The sequence below is a fragment of the Herpailurus yagouaroundi genome, unplaced genomic scaffold (assembly GCF_014898765.1).
Source record: "Herpailurus yagouaroundi ecotype Mexico unplaced genomic scaffold, PumYag 162, whole genome shotgun sequence".
NCBI classification, from domain to species: domain Eukaryota; kingdom Metazoa; phylum Chordata; class Mammalia; order Carnivora; family Felidae; genus Herpailurus; species Herpailurus yagouaroundi.
The window spans coordinates 48,247,713-48,270,181 of NW_024412403.1; the positions used below are offsets into that span (position 1 = coordinate 48,247,713).

Below are 22,469 nucleotides of genomic sequence, written 5' to 3' on the forward strand. Positions count from 1 at the left end.
CACTGACATTATGGCATCTCCTACTGTCATCTCTGGCCTGCACAGGACAGTTACCATTGAGCCCATCAACTATGTCAATACCTACTCACTACTGCAATCTTACTGCTTTAATGAAAGGATGTCCTCTAGGCTCTCTCAGGGAACAGTCAGCTGGTAGGTTCTCTGGTCATACAAAATAAAACCATTCTAAGAAGCCCACTACTCTGAGCCTCCTGACCCTATCCTTAATAATCTGCCAAAGTAATTCTGACATCTCCTTTACTATAGATTACCAGCGTGTCTAAGCTTCACGCTGCCATTCTTAAAGGGTGTTAGGACTTACTGAGACATTAAATCATTAGTCACTGCAGAGTGTCCCTATATCAATAACCTCTCTTCTACCCAGCTTTACACACTGCTAGTCTAGTACTCTCAAGATCCATTACCTTATGAAATTCTTGGTTCCTACTGACACATATATTAATCTGTAGCTTTTCTTGTAAATAAATAGAGACTACACTTTTTACTGTCTGTGCTAAAATCTAATTGTAGTTATTGGTGAAGAAGCAATGAGGGGAGGTGAGGGCTCAAACATGATCTTGTGAGGCAACTAAGATGAGACCTTAAATGATCTCTAGGTAATGGAAGGCCACTTTCTTCCAGCAAGGGGGAAAAGACCCTTCTCTGAATTCCCAGAAGGCTCAGAAATTCAGAGGCTCAGAGATCTCAAGCACATCTGCCCAAATGTCCCCATCTCAATCTCAGAGTCTCTCTCCTTCCTTTTTTGGGACTTGACATTAGCACAGGAAACATGTCAACCTGAGCATTCAATCTCTTTATAATTCTGCCACCTTTGAATCAAATTTTTGGCTGAATGGTAAGTACAGTATGGCCTCTAATTACCGGAAGAAGAATTTCTGGCTTTCTTAACATGTTCAGAGTTGATAAGAACCTATCATTCTCTTTCCCCAAAGCTGTTAGAGCAGTTAACAACACCCAGCCAACTCCACAATCTTTATAATTACAATTGCCCCATACCTTTTAAGTTCTGAAGTTATTACACACGACACAAGTTTTCCCTTCAATCTGTACCTCATCGTAATCTGCCACAGGTAAAGTGACTGTGTCTTAGTACATGTGATGCTACAGTACACCAGAGGTTTTTACCACTCTTTTTCACCACTACCAATCACATCTTTGCTGCCATCTAATCAGTGTAGTAAACAGATACCAAAATTTTGTCTTGAGGGTCTGCTTTCTAGGGTATTTCTAATTCTAACTATCTTAGTTTAGGTTGTTTCCAAAGCAGACCCTATGACAGACTTGGGTGCAGCTAGGTTATGTGGGAGATGATCTCAGGAAGCACAAGTAAGAGAGTTGGGAAGAGAGACAGGAAATACAGAAAAGGTGATAAAGTGTCCATCCTGGGACACTTTAAGAAGCTGTGTAAAGTGCATCTCAGAATTGTCCCACTGAAGGACAGAGAACCTGGAGCAATTATCTACTAGTGCCTGTTTCCCTTTAGTTGCCCTTGGGAGCCTTAAGTTCTTTAAATCTTGGGCTCAGCAAGCTCCCATGGTGCCAGAGAAGCAGACAGTAGGGATGCTCAGGGGGAGAAGCTGTCAGCATGATGGAAATGGTCTACCATAATTGCAAGGAAGATTAGACATGGGCCAAGGAAAAATGGAGCAGGGTATTCACAGTATTGCTTCAAAATAATAGTGAATAATAAAAAAAGAGTGTGGTTTGAATAAAAGGACAATGTCTCTGCCCCCCATTCCTGGTACTAACTTCTAAAACCCTAGGAATTTCCTAAGTGATAAGGGTATGAGGAGCATCTTTTGTTCTAAGATTTGGTTTTTGACCCGGGTTCCTGACACACAGAACTTCTAAATTCCTTAGAATTTCCTGCATGATAGGAGAGTCTTTCTTTCTAATAAAATGTCACTTGATGGGCTCCTGGAGTGGGGCTCGTTACCAGAAAGATCAAGTCATAATTCGAAGCTTGTAACTTTCAGCCTCACTCCCCACTCTTCCAGGAAGGGGAAAGGAGCTGGAAATTAAGTTAATGAGTCATGCCTATGTAATAAAGTCTCTGTAAATATCCCAAAAGTATGGCATTCAGAGAGATTCCGGGTTGGCGAACACATTCACACATGTGGAGGGTGGCATATCCCAACTCCTGCACTTGAGACCATTCTGGACCTTATGCATATTTTCATCTTCCTGTTTATCTGTATCCTTTATAGAATAAACTGATAACCATGAGTATTTCTCAGTTCTGTGAGCTGTTCTAGCAAATGATCAAACCCAACAAGGAGGTCATGGGAACCTCTGATTATAGCCAGTATGTCGGAAGCACAGATGACAACCTGACAATATGAGGTGGAAGGTGGGCTGTCTTACTAGACTGAGCTCTTAATCTCTGGGGTCTGTGCTAACTCTGGTTAGTGTCAGAACTGAATTGGATTATAGGATACCTCACTGGTGTGGTGTCAGAGAATTGTTTGATATGTGGAAAACCCACACACCTTGTATCAGATGCCCAGTGAGTGTGATATTAGTGTAAGAGTAAAGGAAAAATACAAGAGTGTTTTTCCCGGAATATATACAATCTATTCTGAATCTACTGGGTTTAGCACTGCATATGTTATAACTGAAGAGACAGTTAGTGAACTAGCAATTTTACCCGGAAGGTAAAAACAAAGAGATAACAGTATGGAAAATATCAAAAGGCTAATGAACACACTGTGGCATCAGAATAGAGATAGAAATGACCAGCAGAGCAGAACATGAGGTCCTAAAACTATCCCACAAACACACGGTCACTTGGGTCTATGACAGAGCTACACTGCAGGTTATGGAAGAAAGGAAAGACAGTTTAAATGAATGGTGCTAGGACTACTGCTTTTCCAGGAGAAAAAGTGAAATTGGATTCAACCCTAATACCATCTACACAAATCAAATCCAAATACCTTGGTAAAGAATAAATTTCAAGGGAACCCCTGGTTTCACACAGATGTCAAAGATGGTGTGTGGTGGGGAAGAGAGAGGGTGTGTCAGTGGTTATTTATTGTGGACAAAATCACTGTAAAGGGTCACTTGATAAGAAAAACACACTAGCAGAAAGATATCATGGCAACCTACCTGATTCATTTCTCCCCTATCATTTTTGCCATTAAAATGTCACTTAATGCCAGAGATCTGTCATTCCCCAAACTGGCAGCACATCAGATCTCCAGAGCATTCTTAAACTGAATTCTCAGGTCCCAACTAGGACTTATTCAATCAGAACCTCTGGGAGGCAGTACCTAGGAGTCTGAATTTTTAATAAATCTTTCCAGGAAATTCCACCATAGAGCCAGAATTGGGAACCACTGTCCCAGATCATTATTAGATCTCAGAATTCATTGAGAAAATAGAAGCTACAAGACAGGAATGCCATTGGGGCGCCTGGGTGGCTCAGTAGGTTAAGCATCCAACTCTTGATCTCTGCTCAGGTCATCATGATCTCATGGTCTGTGACTTTAAGTCCCAAGTCGGACTCTGAGTGGCAGTGCGGAGCCTGCTCAGGATTCTCTCTCCCATTCTCTCTAACCCTCCCCCACTCATGCTCTTGCACGCTCTCTCTCAAAATAAAAAATAAAATTACAAAAAATAAAAAACAAGACAGGAATGCCATCAAATCTGGTTGCAATCAAGTGGCCCTGCTCCCATCACATTGTATCTCTCCATTGGCTCTGGATCTCCAACTGTTTCTCTCTGTAAGAACCTGATTCCTATAATTATCCCCTCTCTTTCTGGACTCTTAGAAGCACACGTTTGTTTGGGGACCACTCTTCTTCCTTGCTTCCATGACATCACATCTGCCTGGTTCTTCTCTTCCCTCTCTAGCCATTCCCCCCTGGGCTCTTAGGTTTCCTCTATCTGATGTCAGAATAGTGGACGCTCAGTATCTTAGTCATTTCAGGCTGCCATACGCTTTACCATTGACTGGCTAGCTTTCTCACAATTCAGGAGGCTGGAAGTCCCAAGTTCCTGGTGCTGGCATGGTCAGGTTCTTGGTGAGGGCCCTCTTCCTGATTTAGAGAGGGCCATTTTCTTGCTGTCCACACATGCTAGAAAAGAACTAGCTAGCTCCCTGGCCTCTTATAAGGGCACTAAATCCACTCACGAGGGCTCCACCCTCATCATCTAACTACCTCCTAAAGGCTCCATCTCCAAATACCATCACACTAGCATTAGGATTTCAACATGAATTTGGGGGTGGGGTAGGAGGTGGGATATAGTCAGTACACTGCACGCAGGAACCCTTTCCTCTTCTCTGCATTGTCTAAGTGATTTCATCCAGTCTCACTTCTCTTCCATTCTACATCTACCATCATATTGCAAGTAACTGCTCTCTTACTTGGGTAACTGCCACAGTCTCCAACCTGGTCTTCTTGCTTCTACTGTTTCTGCACACTAGGCAGCTTTGAAAATTCAAGCACATCTCCCAGCCTAAAAGTCTCCCATGGCCTCCTCATTGAAATCCTTACCATGGCTAAGAAGCCTTTCCAGGTCTGGCCCTGCCTCCCTTTCCATCCTCCTGTCTTGCCATGTTCCTCCACTAACCTTTCCACCCAGGTCACAAGTGTAGCTTATTTCCCTTACAGTACTTCTATCATTTGAAATTTTCTATTGATTTGTTTGTTGTCTGTTTCCACGCCCTCTAAGAGCAAATTCATCATTTCACCCCTAAAATGTTCCCTCATTTTTGTTGTGCTAGTTTCATCAAAGATGATATCATACTTTCAGTTTTTAGGACTTGAAATGATTTCTCGGTTCTCTTTTCCTCACCATTTTATTTCCAAACCATAGTAACAAACTGACGGTGATGATCTTCAATTCAGTTCTTCCTTTTTTCTATACTGTTTTTTCCCTATTCCAGTGGACGCAGGTCATTTTTGTTATGAAAGCCATAGGCAGATGGGAAACCACCTACTGGATGGGTGACTAGAGCAAGTTACTTAATTCCTTGTGCCTTAGTTTCACCATCTATAAAATAGAGAGATTAACAATACAAACATGGAGCAGATGCTTTTTGTGCCCCTCAGCCCACTTTGAAATCAGCCCAGCAATGGGAGAAAGTTCTGGGAAGTTGCTAGCATTCCACCTCAAGCATGATGAGCTACGTAATTCTGCTCTTCTGCCTCAGGGCTTTCTCCAGTGGCAGCATAGCCTGGGAAGTATCTGGAAATTCAAATTCCTGGTGACAACCCTTAACCAATGGTGGATGGCAGTCAGTGGATAAAAGCCCTAGACTTCACCTTCCTGAAGATAATTCTGAGGCAGAGTCTACATTGTTTCTCAGAGGATTCTCAAGAGGATAAAAAACCAGTTATATAACCAGTTTAATATTCATCCTTCCTTCCTTATCTCCTTCTCCCTGCCTTTATTCCTGCCCCCTCCCTCCCCCTCACCCGATCACATCCCAAATAAACTACTTATATCCATGCCTGTTTTTAAGAGACCCTAAAGTAAAGTAGTAAATCTATCAGTTAGGGTCCAGGCAGGGAAAAAACAAAGGAACAAAGAAACAAGCAAAAACAAGCCCTTTAAGTTGTACAATTTTAAAAAATTTAGTAAAAGTATTTATGAAGATGAGGTAGGGTTAGGTAAACAACAGATGGCATAGAACCCAAGAACTAGTAAGAGTGGGAACTTGTTACTACCCCTAAGTCTGAGGGAGCCTTGGCCTCCAGTGGAAAGATAAGTGCCAGGACGAATATGAGGCAAGCAGGTACCTCCAGAAGAACGTTTAGGAGGCACTTGCTCTCACATTTATTCAAGTGCCAGCCTGTGAGTGAGTGCCCCTTTACATTTTGCATATTAGGCCTCTGCTTGCGGCACCCTAGTCCCAGCCTTGAAAAGAGGACAACATAGGGTGTCATTTTTCTCTCATCCTTTGATTTCTTCCTGATGCCTCCAACTTGCTGAACCTAAATCTGAAATCAGAGCTTAGGGGAGATTTACATCAGCCTTCTAGGAAATGGAAATGTAGAGAATGGTAAATGGAAAATATCCAGTCCAGCATAGTATCTCATGGAGTTAAGATGATTAGATGATTAAGATATAAAGTACTTAGAAAAGTACCTGAAACATGCTGTTGTTGCTGTTATTATCATCCATATGATGCAAAAGTTTAAATACATTATGAGGGGTTCATGGACTCCCTAAAGTACATGTATAGACTGGGTTCAAGAACAAAGAACCTCAGCCTTCAATTAAGCTCTTTTCATCATATCGTAGGCCTTCACAAGCCAGTCTTTAAACTTTTTTCTTCCCTTCTAACTCAGTCTTTCCCAGCCTTTTTACATCATGGCACCCACAGAAAGTGGCAATATTTTAAAAAAGAAGAAGAAAAGAAAAGAAAACGGCTATATTCAACACTGGAATGAAGAGATGAGCTACCCTCAACCTGAAGCAAATGGATCAGAAAGCTGACTTGGGAAACAAACTTATCAGGTTGTTTGGTAAATAAAACAGAGTAAAGGAAGTTCAAATTCAGTGAGGCAGTCTGTAGATTTTGAGTATCTATTAATGCCAGGTACTGTAGTGGTCCTAGGGCCACAGTGGTGAATAGGAGAGATGAAATTCTAATCCAGGGAGGTCATAGGGGAGTGGGTGTGTGGTAAGAGGTAACTAAGGCATTTAAGAGGAGTGAGATAATGATTCCACTCCTTTTGTGTGGAAGCAAGACTGAGGAAAGAGAAAAGGCAGGGGAATTGGTTACAAGACTATTACAGTGGCTCAGACCAAGGTTGAGTGGTGGAAGTGATGAGAAGGTTAGTTAAAGGGTTTGATTTGGGATATATTTTGAAGATTGATCCCAACAAACTTACCAATGAATCAGATGACAAAGCAACCAAGAGGGCGATGCTGCCACTTATTGAAGTGGAAAAGGTTAGGTGAAAGGGATTGGAATCCAGGGCACAAGAGGAAGACTGATCGTGGGAAAAGATCAGGGACAGTGGGAAAGTGAACTCACATGGGAAAGGCAGCAGAACTGTCTGGAAGCTGTGAGTGTCGTTTGAGATTTGGGGTCGTGAATTGGAATTCTTAGTGAGTTCTTAAATAGCACCTAATTTAACTCTACTGAAAATACCTATTTTGTATAAGTGGATTTTTCCCTTATCTTTTACCTGTGCCAATAACTTACATTTACTTTTGTTCTTCTTAATCCTATCTCCTGGCCACTCCACATTCTAAATTTTGTGTTTACCAGTTCCTTAAAATCACATATGTATTTTTTGGTCTCAACAGTTTTTGGTTTTCCCTGTATTTGAATGGCAAAATGTCATCTGAAACTTGGCATTTAACTCAGCATTATATTTCCAAAAATATATCCATATAGTTATGTGTGTTAATTCATTTCCTATGCTTAACTGAATGATGATGCTATAATATAGCTATCCATTTTCCTATAGAAACACATTTGGGTTGTTTCTGCTTTTTTGCTATTACTAACAGTGCTGCTGTGAACATTCTATAGCGTTCAAAAGTTTCCCAAGTATATCTATTTAGGAGTGGAAACTGCTGGACCATCAGGTATGTAGGTTTACCTTTACAGGGTTGTGCCTAATTGCTTTTCCAAGTGGTTATTACCAATTCACACTCACAACAGTCAGGTCTAAGAATTCCCACTGATGCACGTGCTCTCTAGAATTTGGTAATGTCTGATTTTTAAAAGAAATTTTAATGTTTATTTTGGAGAGAGAGAGAGGGACAGAGCATGAATGGGGGAGGGGCAGAGACAGAGGGAGACACAGAATGGGAAGCAGGCTCCAGGCTCTGAGCTGTCAGCAGAGAGCCAGAGGCAGAGCTCCAACCGAGGAACGCCCAGATCATGAACTGAGCTGAAGTCAGGTGCTTAACCCACTGAGTCACCCAGGAGCCCCAGTGTCTGACTTTTTAATTTTGTCAATTTCTGCATAAAAAAAAGTATCCTATTGTGGTCTCTTTTTTATTTCCCAGTGTCATTTCATAAGTTTATTGGTCACCACACTTCCTCTTCCACACTAGTATTTCTTATTTAACTTTCCTTTTCAATAACCCATCAATCATCGAAATCTTCTGCCATCTACATTTTCTCATGAAAGGCACATTACTTTTGATGATTACAGATTATTTTGTATTCCCCACATTTATACCTAGTATCTTCCCTTTCAGGGCATTTAAGGCATACTTAAGGCATACTGATAAAGTCTAATCAGTAACGCATTTATAAGCCACCTATTAGGTGGATTTGGGGTAATTTTTTCACGTATGGCTAATCCTATCCTCATGATTAAGATCCTCTGTCCTTGTCATTTCCAAGGATCTATCCAATCATTCCTTTAGATCTTTATTCTTACAAATTCTATCTCCTGTACTCTTGTTGGTGACATCTGGAAGGGGGCTCATAGCCTACTCATCTTTAAACCATTTATTCCAAGCCCTGTGCGTGTATTTCACACAATTTCGAATGATTTTTGTGTACGCAGACCATTCTGAAAAAATATTGTCCACACTTACTTTACAGGAGGCCTCAGCACTCAGCAGCTATTTCCTGCCCATCTCTGCCAGTTCACATCGGAGGTGAGTTAAGAAGTACTAGTCTCTTACCTGCAGTTAAACAGTAACGGACTCCCTTCTTTTGTTTCACAAAACGCGGTAACAAACTTAATGGAACAGGGCGTAAGGGAGACGGACGACTCAACTCTCCGGACCATTTGTGTCTTTTCGTGGGTGAGCCCTTCCGGACCAGTCAATATTTTCTTAACTCATATAGTAAAAAAAGAGCAGTACACCAATCTACAGCAAAGGCCCAACATTCATGGTCATGAATGCTTGTGCACGTTTCCTAAGAGCAAACTATACAAACACAGGCGCCCAAACACAGACACACAAACGAAAACATACCCACGTGCTGAATTTTTTTCCCGCTGCACAAGTTCTTTGAAACGGAACAGGGAAAAATTGTCTTAGCATCCTGTTTCACACTTTCGTCAATAGCTTTTCAAGAGGGGAAAAAAAAAAAAAGAAAGAAAAAAAAAACTAAGAAAGTTTTTTTTTAAGTTATTTAAAAAGATAATAATCTTTTTTGGAGTTATGTGCTTTCTTGTCTTTATGCTTTTCTGAGGGTGAGTTACCAGACAGATCTTGCCCATCAGTACTTGTGTGGAAACTGCGACAAGATGGGCGGGGAGGCCTGCCCTGGGGAGGCGGGGCGGTGTGTGACGTCATCGCCACGGGGCGGAGGCGACGGTGTCTGAAGAGACTCGGCGCGTGCTGCCAACGCTGGCCTCCCGGCTTGGAAGCTGCTAGAAAACCAGACGCTGTCCGCTTTCCCTTGGTGGTCCACCCACACCTAGTCCCGCCTGGAGATGGCAGACGATCTTGGAGACGAGTGGTGGGAGAACCAGCCTGCAGGAGCAGCCAGCAGCCCAGGTACCCGCTCTGCCCACCCTGCTGCGGGGCCTCCTCTGAGCTCCCTCCGCCCCACCCCAAGTATTTCGATAAGCCTGTGCCCCTGTCCGCTTCTGGCGGTCAAAGCGTTTGTCCCCGCGGTGAGGTGCCTACCTGTGGGAGTGCAGGAGCACCGCAGAAGAAGTGGTGCGAGAGCTTTATTACAACGTGAAACCGTGTGACATTAACTCAGTTCTGCCCGCCAGTCAGGAAGGATCCTTTTCCCAAGCTCTTCCTTTTACATATTTAACACATAAGAGATTTTTCGTGAATACAGGGAGTTTGGGCGTATTGGTTAAGGGTAACTCCTAGATTCAGACTGCTTCTGTTCAAATCGCAACTCTAGCTCTCTTAGACTGTTTTGTCTCCTTTTCCTCATCTGTACGTGAAGGATAATAATGCTAATTGCAAAGATTGTTGTGAAGATTAAATAAAGATAATACAAATGGTGCACTTTAGCGCAGTACTTGGCACCTAATATGTGCGAGGTAAATATATACTGTGTTTTTTCTTGCTATCATCATCATGTTACTTGGACTGTTAGACCCTTAAGGAGGTTTAGATAGAGATCATCCTGTGAACTCAACCATTTTATAGAAGAGGAACATGAGACCTAAAGATGTCAGGTTACTGACTTCGAACTTTTCAGATTCCATAAGGGTTAATATACAGTTACCTTTTTAAATCATTCTCCAAAGTCTGCCTCTCTTCTCTACTAGATCCTAAGATTTTTTAGGACAAAACCAAAATCTGATTCATGTGTACAGTCCACTGGGCGGTGTACATGATTGACACTTGATCCATATATGCTGCAAATATTAATTTTGAAATTATGTGTTGCGAAATATCCATTAAAAAATGCAAAGTTCTACAGCATTGTTTCCAGAAGGGCATCCCTCAGGTACAGACTGAGCAGATGTCATTCTTAAAAAGGTAGCCAGTGTAATACTTCATTAAACTTTCTCTTTTGCAACCTGTTTCTAGGAAATATTGTTCTGTGCTTAAAGGTACAAACACTCCTCTTTGCAGGCTGTAGTGTTCCATATTTACTTTAATAACCCTTCCCCCCACCCCCTCAACTGAGGTGTTTAAAGCTATATTTTATGGTGTGATTTAAGTATAGAAGTCTGTTAAGAAATTGAATTCCTTTTGAGTGGTGAAGGGGATCCTATTTCTTGGTTCTAGCCTTGCCTCTTGCCCCTTACCAGCTGTATGTCTCTCAACTTAGTCACCCTTTAGAAGGAAAGAAATTAATGTGTATTGAGTGTCTATTATGTGCCAGATATTTTCATAAATACAAATTAATTTAATCTTCATAATATGCTTAAAAGATAAGTGTTACTTTCAATTTTATGGATAAGAATCTAAGAAAAGATCAGTAATGTTCTTGGAAACATACAGCGAGGAAGAGGTCTGGGATGAAGTTATGCCAGTGTGCCTGAGTTTCCAAGTCACACTTTATCCCCTATTACTGTGTGGCTTTGCCGAGCCTCAGTATCATGATATGTAAATTGAGGGGTCCTTACAGATCACGTTTTTAAGGGTTTTAATCAACCAACAGTTGTAAACATTGGATCTAGTTAGAATTTTTAAAGTGCTGCAGCCTCCGTCATCTAGGTTGCCAGAATTCCCATCAAGGTAGTAAAGTTAGAATCACCCTGCACTTCATATTCCTTCTAGTTGTATGATTAAGGTTGGAAAATTGTTGACTTGAAGCGTTTCAGGGGCGTATGCTTAACTGCTTTTAAGCATAGTGAGCATTTAAGCTTCCTTGAGATCTGCTTGATTTTCTATTGGTGATTTGCCTAAGTAATCTGTATTGTATTTCTAAATCAGAAGAAATCACAACTGAACCAACTCAGATTTCCTTATTCTACTACATTAACGGGGTCATCCTAAAATGTGTGAACTGTATTTTGTTTTGAAGGTCAAAGGGGAAATAGTGCCTTAAGTCAGAGAAAGGAAAGATAGTTGCAATGATGCCTTTATTCCGTTGTGTGCTCTGCTACTTGCTTATGAAAGTAAACCTATTTCCTTATGATCTGTTTTCCATTCACACTTATGGTAGCAAGAAGCATTTAGTCATTCACTCAATAATCTACATCTAGAACAAAAGCTCAACGTTCGCAGACATGAATTCTTATGCATGTTTTCCAAGAGCCAACTATGCAAATATACAGATTCCCAAACACTGACACACACTGTGGATGACATCTGTCTAACATATCCAGTTATCTACTTATTGTCTAAGGAAATCTACTATTTTTGCTGGTCTCATGTCTTCTTAGATGTGGTAAGTAACTGAGAGGCTTTTACTAAAGCTCTCGATCTGTTTATCATCCTTTTTGCATACATCTTAAGGCCTATTCAGGACTTACCATTTTTGTGCTAGAATCCTGCATTGCACTGGAGACCAGCATGGGACCTAGCACCTGGTGTTAGAGAGATGGTAGCTGAATAAGTGCACACATGCCTGCTGGATGCTATAGAGTTCTTAGTGATCATGTATATAGATAGACGTATAGTTTCTCACCCAGTTAAACATTTTTGAGAACAACAGGCCATGCTATTAGAATTTTGTTGGGACTGCCCTAGTCCACCTGGGATGTCATCCTTTTGACATTATTGTTGGTGGTTGGAGTCATGGCCCAGAATAAGACAACCGAGAATTGCCTCTGCTGCAGAGTGTGCAGCCAGTCTGCTTCACACAACAGAACCTAAGAGTCATCTAATGGCATCTGACATTTCATTTTATTTCATTGTACTTATTTCCTTCCTTCCTGCCCACCTTAAGAAATTATTTGAAGTGATTTATAGTATACAGTACATGTATTAGAATCATAATTTCCAAACATTAATGCTAAAGTGAACAGATAAAACGCCTGAGGTTTCATGTAGTTGACCAAACTGCACTTTCTCAGTATGAAGCTGAAAACTGAGAATGTCATTCCCAGCATGGATCTGGGACTCAAGGAGCAGAGCCAAGAGTTTCTGCAGTTGGAATTGGTCATGTGATCGTTCAGTTACTGAAGAGAACATTGATCGTTTTCCCTTTTTATCCCCAAAACTTGCCTATTAAATTACCAAGTCAAGTGTCCAGCAGGCATCTCAGTATACGAGTCTGGAGCTCCTGGGTTGGGTCAGGTCTAGAGTTAGAGATTTAGGAATGACTGGCACATGTATAGCTACTTTTAAAGAGGATATTTTAGCAATTTTCCAAATTCTCAGCCCCTATTTTTTTGAGGAGTGCTTTTCATATGCTTCCCTAGCTCATTCTGAATCTTCAGTGCTACTTCTTACCAAGCATCTAACTAGAAAACTCAAGTGTAAACACACTTCTATATACAGTATAGGGAGACTATAGATAATAATACTAACTTACATTTGTTGAGTGGTTTTTATGTGCCAGATACTGTGTTGACTGCTTTATGTGTACTAGCTCATTTAATCTTCACATGTATACCATGATATAGTTACTATTATCCCTGTTTTATAGGTGAGGAAATTGAGGCACTAGGTGGTTAAGTGGTTTCTCCAATGTTGTTTAGTTGGTTAAGTTGGAAGGCTGTGATTCATAGGCAGGCAATCTGAAACCAGTCTGTGCACTTAAATTTCTTATAATTATTCTAATTATCAGTGGTAAGAATCTCATCTCTAAAATAACAATCCTTTATCAATTACAAGAGGCTCATAGTTTACAAACCCTTTTGTTTATATGCATTGTTATCAAATTGTGTCTATTAACTCCTATTCTCCCAAAGTTTATTCTTTTAAAGAACATTGACTACTCAGAGATACAGATAAGTAGGTTGTATCATTGGGCTTTGAGAACAATCTTTGCCAGGAAGTCTAACTTGATCCTAGAGCTCAAGACTCACACACCTGGCTGTCTTCTTCAAGTCTTTGCTTATTTAATAGCAATGTCAAATGAAAATGAGAGCCATCTATTGAATTAGTTGCTTTTTCTTCAGACTTCTCTCTCAGTAAATTAAATTACCAATTACCCAATTTCACAAACAAAAGCCTAGAATATCCTGATTTATTCATTTATTTTTTTTCTTTCACCCCTCATGTCTGATCTATCAAGTCTTGTCTTTGCCTCTAAGACATCATAAATCCCTTTTTTTCCATTTTTCTCCTAACTCCCTCAGAATACATGTTATCTATCGTCATCATGCGCCTTAACCACTGCAATAAACTAATAGGACTCCCAGTTTCTGTCTTGTCCTTCTATGGACTGTTCTGTAATTAGCAGCCAGAGTGACCAGAGTGATCAGATCTCATTCCTGCCTAAACCCTCCAGTGGCTTCCCTCTGACCCACACAATACAACCCAGGTTACTTACATGACTGGTATCTGCCAAGATATTCTACTACTTACTCCCCTCTAGTTTGTGCTCTTCTACTCACACCAGCCTTTATTTTGTGCCTCAGTAGGCCAAGCTCATTCTGTGTTGGCTCTTTGCAATAGCTATTCCTTTTTCTTTCTTCCTGCATTTCTGATGACTGGCCTTTTCTTAGAACATTAAGACCTCAGTTCAGACATCACCAAAAGAGAAACATTTCCTGGTCAGCCAATCTGAAGTAGCCATCTGGTTGTTCTATTACATTATCATGTTATGGTAATTCTCAGCAGAGCACTTACCACCAACTATTATTTTCCTTGTTAAATTATTACATTTGTTAGTATATTACATTTTCTTGTTAAATTATTACATTCTGGTGTGATCCCACACTAGAATATGAGCTCCCTGTGAGCAGGGATTTGTTTACCTTGTTCTTTGCTGTATCCTCAGTGCCTACGTTAGTATCTGGGTCCTAGAGTAGTATCTGGGTCCTGGTACCAGTAGTGTCTGGTGCCTAGAGTAGCACTCATTTCATAGCCACATCTTGAAGACCTCAGCACGGAGTTCCACATCTAAAGAAATTTAATCCACTGGAAGAATTATCAAAATCTTGCCCAGGTGTTTGACAGATTTGGTAGATTCTAGTTCTCTCTGAAAATACATTGAAAATCCTTGTGTATAACCATGTCTACTAACCTTTTATTCTAATCATATTTGTATTTAGTTTTATAAATTTTGTTTTGAAAGGAGAAAACAGAATTTTGCTTTATAATCTGATAATTTCAGGGCACTTGGGTGGCTCAGTCAATTAAGTCTGACCCTTGATTTTGGCTCAGGTCATGATCTCATGGTTTTGTGAGTTCGAGCCCCATGTCAAGCTCTGTGCACTGACAGCGTGGAGACTGCTTGAGATTCACCCTTTCTCTCTGCCACTCCCCCTCTCATGCTCTGTCTCTCTCAAAATAAATAAATAAAATTAAAAAGTAATAATAAACTGATAATTCCTTTTGTTACCTAGAATCAATGTGACTGTTCATTTTGTTTGAGAATGCTGAAACGAGCATTGTAATTTTTGTTGTTGTATTACCATTTTATAGCATTGCCTTCAAATCATTGCTTTATCTGTGAATTCCTCCGAGAGATGAAGTAGGGGAACACCTTGGATCTTTTAAACCTGAATATTTCAAGTGTTTGATTTTTTTTTTCTTCTTCTCACACTGAGGTTAGACCTTTACAGTATTAATTTTATCTATAAGCAGCCATGCAGAGTAGATGTTGTAAAACATTGCTTCCACATGTGGAATTTAGACTTGGAATAATTGCAGTAGATTTTGATAACACACAACAGAGAATCAATGTCAAAATCATTTATTGAGCTTTCATGCTTGGCCCTATTTTAGACACTGTGGTGGAATTAGAGGGTAAAATATCTGCTTACATTATGGAATTTATACATTGATATGGTTTGACCAAAATACAAGTGTTATTATTTTAAGACAAATGTTCAAGGGCAAAAAACAGGGACAGGATACATTTTAAAAACTGAGAGGAAGGAAAGAGAAGAGAGCATGTGCTACATTAACAATCAATGTTCTGTACTTAAAGATTATATAACAAATGGACCCACAGAAAACCTTCATGGGCTAGTTTTACTTTACTATACAATTTCCATGGTTCTTACAAGTGATTAAACAAGTGGTTCTTGACAACAATTGTGAGCATTTAAAGATACAAATTTATACGTCTTTCTCCAATTACATGCATAGTAGTTCTATAATTTTGCAAACTATCTCTGAATCTCTTGAAAAATACCAGGAATTTGGAAGGCCTAGAAATACTTCCATTTCCCCTCTCAGATTCAAAACAACACCTTAAAGTATTTTGTGGCACAAATCCTTTGACCTGTTCTTATCTTATGTTCTTTAGTTGAACACTTTAATGCATTCATAGATTTTATACATTTTACTAAATATCACAAACAGTTTGAAATATAGTTTCCCTATTTTCATCAGCTCTCACAGAATTCTTAATTGAATTCTTAAATTACTAGTATTTCTTTTAAAAATTAGTTGATTAAATTATTTAAGCTCTTATTGAGTTCCTTGCTAGTCTAAATCACACTAGACCAGAGGTCAGAAACCCTCTTTGTAAAAAGCCAGATTGTAAATATTTTAGGCTTTGCTGTGCAGTCACTGTCACAACTACTCAACTCTGCCATTGTAGCATAAAAGCAGTCATACATAATAAATATATAAACAGATGAGTGTGGCTGTGTTCCAGTAAAACTTTATCTATGGACAATGAAATTTGAATTTCACATAATTTTCACATCTTGTAAAATATTCATCTTCTTCTTCTTTTTTTTTTTTTTTTACTATTTGAAAATGTAAAAACTATTCTTAACTTGCAGGGCATACATAAACAGATGTTTATGACCACATTTGACTTGTGGGCTGCAGTTTGCATACCCCTGCCCCAGATTCAGTGTCAGAACCTGAGTTGTATGTCACATGTTCCTTAAAATAGGAATTTGAAACATATTCCAGAGAGGATTGCATTTTACATCAGTTACTCCATTACTTAGTCCATTATTATCAGTCATATATTAGATTAGTCACATTCTTATTAAAACAGATACTATATTCCAAATAGTTAAAAGGGAATTAGTTCAGAAATCACTGAAGCTAAACAAATGAAGGGCTGAGGAAGGACTCCAGCACAAAAGTTTCAGGTTATTAAAATTCTTGTTACAAATTGGATTTGTTTTTATTCACTTGGGTTTTTATCTGCTTTCTTTTAAAAATTTAACTTAAAATTTATATTAGGATAGATTCTTTTATTTTTATTGTTTTCAGAGGGTCCACATTTCTGCAGAAATAGGATTATGTTCAGGAGACAAGATTCTTCATGTTTCAGTTGTGTTACAGATCAAACACCATTTTGTTGAACTCCAAATAGTATTCCCAGTTGTAAGCTGCTTATGCGTTTTTATTGTGTCACGTATTGCTGTAAAATAAGCACGGTTTAGGGTGCCTGGGTGGCTCAGTCAGTTAGTGTCTGACTTCAGCTCAGGTCATGATCTTGCATTTCATGAGTTCAAGCCCTGCATCAGGCTCTGTGCTGACAGCTTGGAGCCTGGAGCCTGCTTCGGATTCTGTGTCTCCCTCTCCCTCTCTCTCTGCCTCTCCATCATTCACGCTCTGTCCCTCGCTCTCTCAAAAATAAATAAACATTAAAAAAAATTTAAAAAAATTAGCTTGGTTTTTGGTTTGTGATCCTTTTGTTGAAACAGACTTTGTTATTTTAAAGACTTTTGTCTTAATCGGATTAGAACTGTTACCATTTAAATACAGTATTTTAGTGCTTGCCATAGAAGTGTCACTATTTTCCAACTCTTTTTTAGTACTTTGTACAGTATCTTGTCTTTCTTTTCTTGCTTCTCTTTAATTTATGGCAGGTTGGCATGGCACTTTAAGGAGTCTCCTGACCTAGGAGAAAACCATTTAGAAATATCCAACATGCAACATATTTTGTGCTCCCCTACAAGGTAAAAACGTTCCCAGGGTCTTTTGCTTTTCTGGGAATATTTCTGGTGCTTGTTTTTCCTGTTTTATGCTTCTTTTCAATCTGTTCAGTTTCAATCTGTTTTTTTTATCTCCTTTAGCATAATTATCAGTATTGAATGTCACCTGGCATAATTGCTTTTCCAGACCCTATCATATACCATTATCATCTCTTAGCACATTTTCTCACTTATATGTTGACTGAATGGCCCTTCTCTCCTTCATTCATTCATTCTCTGTTCACTTAACATTACTTGCATAATGCAGGCTTGGCACTAAGCACTCTACACATTTTCCCATTGCAACATCCACCTGTTATTACTCTGCACTTCCTTTTGAACTGTTTCTCTCTTATTTTTATGTTAGAGCTTCATCACCTTCTTTTGTAGTCTACTCCCTTCCACTAGTCTCTTACTGCTTTTCAACTTAGGCTTTTCTGCTTTAGGCTTTTAATTCACCTGACCTCCTCTGCATTCTCCCTCTGCCACTTGCCTGCTGGGACTGCTGCACATCATCTCTCTCTTTAGCTTTCATAGCTCAATGCTACCCAAATTTCCTGTTCCTCCTCATTGAAATTGGAGTGGGCCAGGGGTGTTTGTACAGTGACATGAGCACATTGAACCAGGCTTGGCTGGATGAGTGTGGAGAGTGGTATTCCTGGCTCCATCCCAGGATAGAAGGTTAAAGCACTGTCCTTCAGTATTTCTTCCAGGATCATGTCTCCAGTTCTTGGTGCAGAATCACAGAGATCCTTGCATCATGCTCTTCATAGAATTTTTTTTCCTGACTGCCGCTTAGTGCAATATACCTCTGTCTCTCATGTCAAAAATGCCTTATTTGTCTGGGCACCTGGGGGCTCAGTCGGTTGAGCTTCCAACTTCGGCTCAGTTCATGATCTTGTGGTTCCTGAGTTCGAGCCCCACATCAGCCTCTGCTGTCAGTGCAGAGCCTCCTTCGGATCCTCTGTCTCCCTCTCTCTCTGCCCCTTCCCTCTCATTCTAGCTCCCTCTCTGTCTCTCTCAAAAATAAATATTTTTTAAAATGCCTTGTCTTGTAACATTATTGTGTTGCTCTGTCCACACTGAATTATACACACCTTTCTCTTAATTGAGTAAGAGAGTTTTAAATGTGATGAAAGAATTACTTTAGCTTACTACTGCCAGGGGAGTGAGTCTCGCCTTGTAGATGACTGGTGGAATTCAACATTCTTAGTTGGACGTATTCATGGGTTATCAGAACTGCAAGGTACCTAAAGAATTATTCAGCTCTTTTGTTTTACATACAAGAAACTCAAGGCCTACAACGATGAATGCCAAGCCCATTGTCAAATGAGTAAAAAATTACGATTGGAATTTGAGTCTTGCTGAGTTGACTGTATTTTTCTATAGCACTGATTTGGGGAAGTGATGTGATTGAAGAATGTCTGATGGGATGATAAATTGTTGCCTTTTTTTAAACACCCAGGACAGTGATTTGTATCTCCCTAAAAGATCTCAGTTTGGTGACCTTTGACTCTTAAATGTCCTGATTGCTTTAGAAAGCAGAAATGCCGATTTAAAATGGTTTTCCTTATAAGTCTAGCAAAGTGATTCCATGGCCAGGCATATATAGAAAGGGCAACTTACTAGAAAAAATGGACAGAAGACTAACTGCCGGTAGTCAAGTGTGTATATTACACCAGTGATTATCAAGTCCGACACAAAGGATGTATTCAATAGTTACTCATTTTTGTTGTTCCTTTCTTCTTTGTAACTAAGAATTACCACTTTTTTTTCTCCTCCTGGTTGTAAAGAAATCATAGTTCTAGACCTTAAAGTATGATTTTAATTGTGCTGCCATTTTGATGGAAATAATCTGACTTAGTTGAAGCAGATTAGGAATTCTTGCTAGCATATCCTCTTAGCAAAATATCCAGTAAAGTTCTGTGAAATGAAAGAGTTACTTCTGAGTTCACCAGAAAACTTTTGAACCATTCTAATGAATTCAGTCATACCCCATGGTAATGATAAAAGGTCCAACTTTGGAGTGGATTACAAATAGAATGAGGAATTGGAAGAATTTGGGCTATGTACTCCTGTTTGTGTGTATATAAAAATACACACTACAGGTAAAACAATCGTAGATGCGCTGCTCTTTTAGGATCCTGTTTACCGGGTCCAGCAACCTGTGAATGCATTATTTGTCATTTTGCCACTTCACCATTTCTTAGAGAGATGGCCTTTCCTCTTTGGCCTTCATACTGGTAATTTTAGCTTTCCAGATATTTCTGTAGATGGATGTATCCAGACAGTGCATTGGTATGACTTACCTTTTCCCTCCCATGTGGAGGAAAGTGTTAGAGGTGACAGTCCTTATGATGTGTAGCTTCCCACAGCCAGTGTGGTGAATGGACTTATCCATAGGCCCTGGGGGAGCTTTAGGGGAAAGCTTAGTGTTGCCTGTAGATTTTGGTTTGGGGATCCGTGTTGGGATTCTCTGCTTGCATACCTCCTTGATCTTGAATTAAACAGAAGAACAAAAGGTAGTTAATGGTACAGCTGGTGGAGAACCAGACATTGTACAGGACATAGAGTCAGCCTGGGATTTGACTTCTTTGGAAACACTAGATTCTGGGGACACATCAGATTAAAGACTGTCAAGTTGAAGAAAAATATTTACTAAAGCAATTCTGCCAGCATGTGTTGAGTGTGCTGTGTGCAAGGCCCTCAATAGTAGACGGTACTAAATATAGAGATAAATTGATTGTTTCTTGCTTTTTGGCAATCGTAGTATAGTGGGAGATAAGCAAGAGTAGTGCCCAAATTAATCTCAAAGGGTCATGAGATTGTCAGGGAAATATTAATTTCAACCGAGGGGTCTAAGAGAGCTTCATGAAGAAAGTAGCATTTGACTTGAGTCTCTAAAAGCAGGAATGGGAGGGTAATTTTAATAGCAGGAATTTTTAATAGCAGGAATGGGAGGGTATTCTAGAGTAAAGGAATACTTTTGGCACCGGGATGAGAGAATATTTTCGGCAGTGTCACTGAGGTAGGAAATTGGGCCCAGTTGATAAGTGGAGTGACTTCAAATTAGGTTGTATTCCACAGGCAAAATCGGACCATAGACTGGGCCTAGATAGGGAAAATTGTATGTGATTCTACAAACTCTATGTATTGGGGGAGGGGGGTGGTATGGAGTAAATAGGAAGGACAAAGTCTGGGGGAAGACACATTGTGGAGGTAGAATTGTATTAATATTTGTTCTCTGTTAATATATAAGGAGTGAGGGAAGAGTCACAGATATGTTGAATGATCTTGAGTGGGAGAGTGAGTTGTGGAGTGTGAAAGAGTAAAGGCTTGATTGAGTTCATACTCAGAGATATACTCTTATTTTCATCTATTAGGGAAAAATACTCTTGGATAAAAATACTTGTGAAAAAGATGGGAAAAATATCTCAGCTAACTGTAGTTCTCCCATTGTAATCCATATTTGGTGATGATGATTATTTTTTCCCTCTTTGGTTACATCATCCTTTCTTTACTATGAGCTGAAAAATATAAATCTTTTAGGGATGCCTGGGTGGCTCAGTTGGTTAAGCGTACGACTTCGCTCAGGTCATGATCGCATGGTTTGTGAGTTCAAACACCGCATCAGGCTTTCTGCTGTCAGCACAAACCTCACTTCAGATCCCCTGTCCCAGTCTCTCTCTGCCCCTTACTTGCTCATACACACTGTCTCTCTCTCTCTGTCTCTCTCAAAATAAATAAATATTTTTAAAAGTTAAAAAATATATAAATCTTTTAAAAGGCATTGCGGTTTCATCATAGATTTCTAATACTGATTTTATGGGAATCCTTCTTATATTGTTTTCCATTCTATAGAAATTTGTTTCCATGTTTTTATTATACTGGTAAAGTACAGTAAAGTCTTTGTTTTGTATAAACATTTACTTACTTGAAATGCCGTCTAACTTTTATAGCAACCATATTTAGATTTTCAAATAAACATTACATGGACTTAGCTAAAAATATGAACCTTCAATTAAGGATAACTATATGGTGCATATGCTTCATATGCTTTCTTTTGGTACATTTAGTCAATCTTCTGTATGCCTAGCTGCTAGAAGAGTTTTTGCACCTTAGTGTTCTTACTAACATTTAAAAAAAAATTACTTTTATGTTTTTTTAAGTTTATATATTTATTTTGAGAGAGACAGAGAGCACACGAGAGAGTGCACAAGAAGTGGTGGAGCAGAAAGAGAAGGAGAGAATCCCAAGCAGGCTCTGCTCTGTCATTGTAGAGGCCGATGCCAGCCTTGATCCCATAAACCGGGAGATCATGACTTAAGCTGAAGTCAAGAGTCAGACACTTAAGCAACTTTGCCACCCAGGTGCCCCATCTTATTGACATTTTTTTGATACTTAATCCTAAACATAGCAAAGATATGCTAATACTCTGATATCACTCTCCTCATTTTGTAAATGGTATTCGTATTCCTTCCTTTCATCCTGTCCTCATGGTCTCCGGTGCCAGAATACTCACTCAATATTTTTACCTCTCAAATAGGCAGAATCTTGTTTGTTTGTTTGTTTGTTTGTTTTTTAAATAATAAAACTCAGTGCCCAGTAAGGATTTGGTGAGATGGGTGGCCTCAGCAATGACTGGGATAGTAGTTTGGTAGCATGTATCAAGATCCCTAAAACTGACATCCTGTGACTCACTCATTTTATTGCTAGGAATCTTTTTTAGGAAATAATCAGAGATGAATTACAGATGCATTATAAATAGCAAGGCTATTCATTTGTGCATTATTTATAACAAAAGTTTACACTATTTATTACATTATAATCACGTGAAAGTATTATACTATCTTTAAATAATGATGGTGCTTTTGAAGATATAGGAAAATGTTTATTCAGAAATGTTAAAAACAGGATTAATGTGGGGGAATAGGTTCTACTTACATACATAAGTAGAACTTTTCTAATCCAGATAAAAGGCTTAGAAAAAAGCTTAGGGCGGAAAGCTGCCACCAAGGGGCAAAAGCTCTTGGGGTTAGCTAGCGAATTATTGTAATGGGATCACAAGTAACTTGTTATATCACCTGCAGGAAA

The 22,469-nt window shown here is 39.4% G+C and overlaps 2 protein-coding genes across 5 annotated transcripts in view; one reads left to right on the top strand and one right to left on the bottom strand.

Annotated features, from left to right (window-relative positions):
- The first annotated feature begins 9,252 nt into the window (after positions 1-9,252).
- Positions 9,253-22,469, top strand: part of CMSS1 (cms1 ribosomal small subunit homolog) — a 383,830-nt gene continuing 370,613 nt past the window's right edge. For all 3 annotated transcript variants that reach the window (XM_040484304.1, XM_040484305.1, XM_040484306.1), the window contains exon 1: positions 9,253-9,450. In XM_040484304.1, coding sequence (XP_040340238.1) covers positions 9,387-9,450 — 64 coding nt within the window. In that variant the 5' untranslated portion in view covers positions 9,253-9,386. The remainder of the gene's footprint in view (positions 9,451-22,469) is intronic.
- Positions 18,341-22,469, bottom strand: part of FILIP1L (filamin A interacting protein 1 like) — a 302,611-nt gene continuing 298,482 nt past the window's right edge. Inside the window, exon 6 of one of the 2 annotated variants that reach the window (XM_040484300.1) lies at positions 18,341-19,872. In XM_040484300.1, coding sequence (XP_040340234.1) covers positions 19,681-19,872 — 192 coding nt within the window. In that variant the 3' untranslated portion in view covers positions 18,341-19,680. The remainder of the gene's footprint in view (positions 19,873-22,469) is intronic. The other variant, XM_040484301.1, reaches the window with a different exon arrangement.